We start from the raw sequence: 7938 nt of genomic DNA on the forward strand, positions 1-7938 counted from the left end.
AGCAGTCTGCCAGCGGAGGTGGTTCAAGCGCCTACACTGAACACCTTCAAGAGTAAATTGGATGCTTATCTTGCTGGGATCCTATGATCCTGCTGACTTCCTGCCCTTTGGGCAGGGGGCTGGACTCGATGATCTCCCAAGGTCCCTTCCAGCCCTGATGTCTATGAAATCTATGGAGAAGAGAAAGGCACCAGGATTTGTCTTCCCCAGAAAAGGGCAAAGGGTCACAACATGGGATGAGCGGGCAGTAAGTCTAGCACCGACAACGAAGATCTTAAATCACCCGGCGCGGCATTAAAGGGTGGACTCACAGCACCAGACGCGGCTGGAGCCGGGAGCTCAGCCAGGTTCACAAGGGCGTAGAGGAAAGAGGCATCGGTGGCTCTGGGGCAGGGAGCGAGGGGCACGGGCCCTGCATCAGCCCTGCAACGCTGGAGGCTGCAAGTGGGAGAGGAGCAGGGGAAAACCCTGCTCAGACCCCGACACTGTCCCTGCAGCCTCTGCTCCCTGCCCCGTGGGACACAGGGGACTGCACGACAGACCTGGGTCTGACCAGCACATGGCTGCTGTGATGCTCTGCTGTAAAACACGGGAGTGGTAAATATTGGCAAAGACAAGCCCCTGACAAACGGTCGAGGAGCAGTACGCAGAAAACACGCGTGTCAGCCCAGCCAGGCGCAGGTCCCAAGTGCAAGGTGGAGGACGCACCTTGGCAGCCCTGGCCAAGAGCGCTATGGCGTGACGGCAGATAAGTCGCTGAGCAGAGGAACCGCACGGTGTCACGGGGAACCGCGCGCAGGAACGGGGATGGCACCGTGCCCGGTAAGATTTCCTTCAGACAGTCCCTCCGACCCGGGCGGGCGAGCCGGGCTAGCGCAGGAGTCGCTGGATAGGCTCCGAGTTGCACCCTGGGTTGACTGCTATGACCTCTGCCCCAGACCAGGACCCATCCCAATCCGCAGGAATGATCCCCGCAGGAGCCTGACCCCCATGCAAGGAACTGACCCCTTTCCAGCAGGCAGGGGTGTAGCCCCCAGCACAGGGCCGGGGGTCCCGGGACAGCCGCAGCTGCAGGCGACGTCGGCCAGTGCGGCTCGTACTCACCACTTTGAGCTCCGGCACCGAGCGGCTCAGGGTCCACTCCTGGCTGTTCACAAACGAATCTGCAGAGAGAGAAAAGCAGCGGTCAGGTCTGGCCAGAGGAAACGCGGCCTCAGGATCCCGCCCGCCCTGCAGAGGGGTGGGCTCCCGGCAAGGCTGCGCGAACAGCTCGGCCACACCGGGACCCCGCAGGGGCGATGCACTACGGCCCCTGGCACACCCACCCCCAGGCCACGCGGGCTGCAGGGAGGAGCTGCCCCTTGGGGCCAAAGACACCAGTGGCAATGGGAGCAAGGGCAGACGCGTCCTTAGCCGTGGGACTGGCAGGGAGCTCCAGAGGCCACATCTAGTCCAGCCTTGGCCTGAACCGGACCAGCCCTGCCCAAACCTGGTGCCAGCAGGAGCACTGGCGCAGCCCAGTGCCCAGCCCCAGGCTGCGCCGCAGCAGCACCGGCGCAGTGCGCAGGCCAGGGCTGCAGCCGAGGGCAGGGGCACAGCTGGAGCAGCTGCATGCGAGCAGGGCCGGGGGCTGGCGGGCGCCCGCGTGGGGGTAGCTGCACTGGTCTCCAGGGTGCGGGCTGGTGTCCCTCGGGTGCTCACAATGGCTCCTTCCCCCTCCCCGCCCGCTCCCGCTGCCCGCGCAGACCCCACGCCTCCCCCCCTGCCCCGGCTGCCTCCTCCCCCCGCAGGGAACAGCGCCCGCGGCCCTGGGCACCGGAGCCAGGTCCCAGCCCCGGCAGCGCCCCAGAGGCTCCGGTCTTTCCCGATGTCAGCATCATCCCGCGGCACCACCCAGACTGGTCGGGCGAGTCGAGCGGCTGCCGGGCTCAGCTCCCCGGCACGCCGCAGCGCCGGCGCTCCACGCAGCGCGGCGGTAGGGCGCGGGGCGAGGCCGATCCTGGCGCACCGCACCTCTGTCCTGCCGTTCGGGCAAAGGGCCAGAGTGTGCGCAGGGGCTTGCGGAGCTGCCTACGGTCGCCCGGGGACGGCTCGCCCCAGCGGCGCATACACATCCCTCTCCCGGCGGTGCCTCGCCAGCCCCTTCTCCGCTCCTGGTTGCTGCAGCGCCCAGCTCCGGACCCAGGTCCGTTTGCATTTATCTTCCCTGAACAAGGAGGTGCTGGACGAGGTCCCAGCCTTTGCCCTGCCAGGGCTCCCCGGACGCACCCGGCCGGCAGTTCATTGCCACGGCCACCCCTGCAATCAGCGACCGCGCCCCCGCCAGCCCCAGCACCCAGCCTGGAGCAGGAATCCTTGCAATCGACCCTACGTTGACCGCACGTGCCCAGGCTGCCAGGGCTAAGAGAGCCAAGGACCGCGGCATGGCGCGCCTGCCAGGGGATCACCGCCTGCCCGAGGGACTGCCGCTGGCCCCACACGCGGCATGGCGCGTGCCCGTCTGCGCCCACGCGGGCCGCGCTGCTCCTCGGCCTCCAGCCGGGAGCCCGGGCAGCGCGGGCAAGGGACGGCTTCCTTGGCACCAGCCCCTCGGGGCAGAGGTGCCGGCCCTGGGCGCATCCACCCTGCCGGGACGCCCATGCCGGACGTGGCAGCAGGCCCACAGGTGCGGCCACACCTGCGTCGACTCTGGCCCCGGTCTCCGGCTAGGACGCCCCCTCCATTGGCTCTGGGGTGGGGAAGGGCCATCTCCATCGTACCCCAGCTCTGTCCGTCCATCCGTCTGCCCAGACCAGAGGGGCTCTGGGATCGTCAGGCCTGAGCTCCCGTCTCCCACAAGCTGCCCGGCGTCCAGGAACCGGCTCCGCTCTGCAGCAGAGCAAGGATCCTTCCCAAAACCCCTCCATGCTCACATGACACCGCCACGATGGCAAGGCCCTGCTCCAACCCCCCATGGCGAGTCACCCGCGCCACCCAAACCTTGCCCCTGGCCTGGGCTTGCCAGACCTCGCCGCTGGACCGCACTCGGGCACCTTGGCCTCCTTTGGAAAGTTAGACAGATGAGCAGGAGCTGCCAGCGGGACGACGGGAGAGCCCAGCAGACCGCGCTGGCACGACACCGGCACCGTGAGCGCGGCGGGGCCAGGACGGGCCACCTGGACAAGGAGCTGGACTCGGTGCCACCCATGCTGCGGGCCCCGAGCCGGCTCCTCAGGTGCTGCGAGCTCCTGCCAGGGTGGCTGCGCTCCTCCCTGCACCCCGAAAGGAAAGTGGGGACGGCAGTGCCGTGCTCCTGTCATGGGATGCTGAAACAGCCCCAGCCACGCACCCTGCCTGCGCTCGGCTCTGCACAACCCTGCAGACCGGACACCGTGATCGGCCCCTGTCCCCCCACTGACGCTGACCAGCCTCCAGCGGGAGAGGACGCTGGATCCCCGAGTCCCCCCGCCCCGCCTGTGCTCATCCTGCTCCGGCCCCTCGAAGCCAGACGTGCCGTCAAAGGGAACGGGGGAGCTCAAAACCCACGCGCCGGGCCTGGCTGCACTGGTTCTTGCTGCTCGGCATCATCCCTGCGCTGGTGATCGGCATCTCCTCGCGGTGACAGCGAGCGTGGAGGAAGCCCACGGAGCTGGGCCCCAGATGCCACGAGCGGTCGCTGCAGCCCCCAAAGCAGAGGATCCCGGAGTGTCTCAGAGCCACGGGGTCACATCCAGTCCAGCCCCAGCCCCACTCAAACCAGCTCAGACAAACCCCATGTCCGACTGCAGAGCAACACAGCGCTCGCCCCTGACACAGCCCCAGGCATCGCCCCTGTCCTGGGAAAGCAGGGGGGCCGCAGCCACCAACATCCTGCTGCCGCCGGGGGGTCATGGACGCTGCAGGGAGCCCAGGCCAGGCCGTGCCCCCGCTGCAGAGGAAGGCAAACCCCCCAGTGCGCACCAGTGTGAGCAGGGGGGAAACCCTTCCTGCCCCCGTGCAGTGTTGGGCTGAGCCCAAGCGCGGGGGCGAGACCCTCCTGCCAGGACCCCGCGGGGTCCGTGCCAGAGGAGCAGTGGCCCAGCCCAGCCCCAGCCCAGGCTGCAGCACCCAGCACCCCTGGGGGAGGCTTCAACCCCCCCGGCACCTGTAGGAACAGGAGGGGAACACGTCCGCAGCCCGGGCGCAGGAGCCCGGCCTGCAGCTGCCAGCGGAGGAGGTCTGGTCGGGGGCTACAAGCGCCAACACACAGATAAGCCCAGTCAGGCCAGGCAGCCCGCCTAGGGGAGCCGGGCACGGCGAGCGCGCTGCGGAGACGCGACCAGTGCACGTGAACGCACGAGGGCACTGCTGACCGAAGCTGCGTGCACCCAGCGGGGTCTGGGGAGGGAAAGCGACAAGGCTGACATGCCCTCGACGCCTGCCCTTCCCAAGGGATGCTGCCAAGCCCCGCTCAAAGAGCCCCGTGCCAGGGGCATCTGGGCTCCTGCCACGGACAGATGCACCTAATCATTAACGAAGCCGCTCTCCGAGTTGCTGCAGGACTCGCGTGAACATTGAACCTCCAGGCGCTGAAATCCCAGCCCTGAAACGTGGCCAGAGGCTGTGCAAACATGCCCCGTGGCCCTGCTGGCCTGCCCACCCCCGGCCGGGGCAGCACGGCTCCACGGGGGCCAGCAACCCCAGCCCCGGGCACCTCCCCGGCTCGGAGAGGGCCAGGGAAGCTGGAGGGGGAGAGGAGGGAGTCCCAGCTCGGAGCCAGCCAGCGTGGGGACTGGGGTGACCAGGAGCCCCTCCACCAAACCGTGCCCGGCTCGGCCTGGCCCCCACAGCCGCCTGCGCTTCTGCGGCAAGGCGAGGGCTGGTGTCCCCAGCCTGGCCCATCAGCGCTGCGTGGCCAAGCCGAAAGCCCCGCTGGGGCAAGGGGAGGAGGGGGCGACGGGCCTCCTCCAGCAGCTTCTGCTGCCCCTTCCCGCTCCCCCCGGTCCTGCCAGACCCAGCCCTCACCGGATGCAGCAGAGCAACCCCCCCGTTACTGAGCCATGTTCAAATGCCCCCCGCCCCCCCGATGCAGCCAGACACCCACCCACGCCTGCACCGCGCCTCCCACGAGCGGGAGGCCTGCGCTCCCAGGCCGGAGCTGGTGCCCCAGAGCCAGGCTGCGCATCCGGGGGACCCTGTGCAGGACCGTGCCCACCAGGACCCCGGTGCCCGTGGGGGAGCACGGCAGGGAGGGGGTCAGTCCCCAAGGAACCTGACCCCCGCCTGGCAGGACAGGCTGGTGGCTGGGGCCCTCGCAGCCCAGCCAGCTGCACGCATGAGGAGCCCTGGGGCGCGCAGGGCAGGACACCGACGCCGCGAGCCCGGGAGGGACGGCTGCACGCAGCCGGTTGGAGCTGGCGGCACAGGCTCGCAGCCATGCCGAGCGCTGCCCGCGTGCAGCCCCGGGCTGCAGACACCCGAACCCGGCGCACCAGCACACAGCAGCCAGCAACCCTGCCTCCCCGCTAGTACACACCTACTGGTACACACCTGCTTCCCCCGCTATACACAACACAGCTGCTAGTACATCCTGGTTGCCCAGGTAGCACAACCCTCTGGTACGAACCAGCTAGCGTCCCCAGCCAGCCCACACCGGCGAGCACACACCCGCTGGTCACCCCGCGCCCCAGGGAGCTGGCGCAGCCTCCCCGCTGGCACGGCGTCGTGGCGGACAGGTGCAGCCGCGCTCCCTGCTGCAGACACACTCTGCACGGTAAGAGGGACGGAGGAGCAGCCAAGCACGGCACGCGGGAGTGCCCTCCTCCCACCCCAACCTGCCCTGGGCTAGGGCGGATAACACGTGTCCAACCCCGCCAAAAGCATCGCAGGCGCTGTGGGCTTCTGGCCCACGGGTCTGACACGGGGCAGCAGGGACTGTCAGACCGGTGCCCCGACGGGACGAGTTTGGAGCGGCCTCCCGGGTTGGGGCGCCATCCTCTGCACTCAGGCGCTCACTGGCAGGAGTCCTCCACGGCCCCGCTCCAGACCCTGGCCGCAGTCACGAGGCGCGCACCCCTGCGCCGTTGGGAAGCCATGGCCCAGCCAGCGCCTGGCCGGGCTGCGACGGGGTCAGCAGCTATCGATGCTCGGCGCTCCAGGGACCAGGGCCTGCGCCCGCTGCAGAGCAAGGCAAGGCGCGTGCGCTGTGCCGGTCTGACCCGGGGGAAGGTGCTGCCCGACGCCCAGCCAGGGGCCCGCGCGGCGTCTGCGCCGCGGCAGGAGCATCGCACCCGCGCCACGGCTGCGGCCCAGCGCTCCGGAGGAAAGCAAAGCACCCCGAGGCCGGCAGCCTTCCCTCCCGGATCCGGCAACCAGAGCACACGACGGGGTCTGGTCCCACCACGGCCACCGCGAGGCATCAGGCTGGAAACCTCCTCATCCCCACCCCAGAGGCATCCACAGCCGAGTTTTTCCAGCCCAAACAGCTCTTCTCTCCGTGGACACCCTCCAAAGAGCGATACCAGCCCCTCGCCATCCCCATCGTCCTGAACTGAGCAAGCCCAGCGCCCCCCCCAGCATAGCCCTTTCCGAATTCACTCCGAGTTAAGCCTATCTGCTTCACACGCTGACGCCCAGACTCGTGCACATGGTGCTAAACTGCAGGGTCCCGGCAGGAGGGTCTCGCCCCCAGGCTCAGGCTCAGCCTCATGCTGCACTGGGACAGGAGGGGATTTCTCCCCTGCTCACACTGGTGCAAACTGGGGGGTTTTGCCTTCCTCTGCAGTGGGGGCTCCCTGGAGCATCTATTAACAACCGTGTATAGGAGCAGGATGCTGGCTACCGCGGTGCCCCTGCTTTCCCCGAATCAGGGTCAGGTGCGAGGCCTGGGGCTGTGTCAGGATTGACCGCAATTTTGCTCAGAGCTCGGACACGGAGTTTGTCCGGGCTGGTTTAGACAGGGCTGATCCTACCTCAGGCAGGGGTTGGGTTGGATGCGACCCCGTGGCTCTATGATGCTACGAGGCCCCGAGCAGGACCGGCGGCTCCCACGCACACCCTGCCAACCGCGCTCCAGTTGTGTGAGGCCGAAACAGGAGTCCGACCAGGACAGGACGGAGCGTGCACACCCGGTGCACAGCCCCAAGACCTCGGGGGATGCTGGGGTCCTCCCCACCCTGCAAAGGCAGGATCCAGGCCCCCACGGGCCCTGGGCCCAGCAGCACCCTGTCGCAGGGGAGACGGACTGTGGAGCGGGATCAGCCAAGAGGGTTTTGCTTTGGCAGCTGTGCTCCTGGTCCCCTGTGTCAGCGCCCTGCTGCAGCCCACCAGACACCCTTGCAAAAGAGCACCCCGGCTTGAGCTGCCCTGGGGTCACCACCCCCCCAAATGTGGGCCCCGCAGCAGCTTCGGCCCCTTCCCCTCCAGCCGGGTGGGTGGAGCGCGCCGCCATCCCGAGCTCCCGGCGCCAGCAGCCCCGAGTGCCCTGCTGCGAGAGCACGCTGCCGGCAAGCAGCGACAGGTCTTGCTGCGAGGGAAGGGGCCAAGCCCTCCTCGGCGTGCAACACACCCACATTCCTGAGCCATGAACGCGGCCTCCCCACAGCCTGGGAACCTCGTGGTGCCGGCCGCAAGTCCCTGCGCCCTCGCAGCTCCAGGCTCCGGCATGCACCGGCGCCCGGCCCCGTCCCAGCCAGCACCCTGGGCCCAAGAGCAGCTCGGCTCCGAGCCCCGCGGCCCGCGGGGACCAGCGGTCCCCCGGTGCGACGCGCCCCTCTGCAAGAGCCCAGGAGGAGCGGGGAGGGAGCCGGGCAGCACCACTGCTCCGGGCATCACTCAGGAGAGTGCTCTGGGCACGGCCCCCTCTGCCCTTTGGCTGCTCTCCTAACGGCCCGGACGCTGCCCTCCCTGTCCCCGTGCAGGCCCTGGCAGCACCGACGCTGCCAGGGCCCGGGACCAGCGCCCAGCACGGCCCCTCGCCTG

General features: G+C 68.9%; 1 protein-coding gene across 1 annotated transcript in view; it reads right to left on the minus strand.

Annotated features, from left to right (window-relative positions):
- LOC109305642 (arf-GAP with GTPase, ANK repeat and PH domain-containing protein 3-like) overlaps positions 1-7938 on the minus strand; it is a 71838-nt gene that overhangs the window by 62545 nt on the left and 1355 nt on the right. The window contains exon 2 of the mRNA XM_019528656.1: positions 1105-1163. Coding sequence (XP_019384201.1) covers positions 1105-1163 — 59 coding nt within the window. The remainder of the gene's footprint in view (positions 1-1104; positions 1164-7938) is intronic.

Source organism: Crocodylus porosus, unplaced genomic scaffold, assembly GCF_001723895.1.
Source record: "Crocodylus porosus isolate Cpor-Errol unplaced genomic scaffold, CroPor_comp1, whole genome shotgun sequence".
In the NCBI taxonomy this organism is placed as follows: Eukaryota; Metazoa; Chordata; order Crocodylia; family Crocodylidae; genus Crocodylus; species Crocodylus porosus.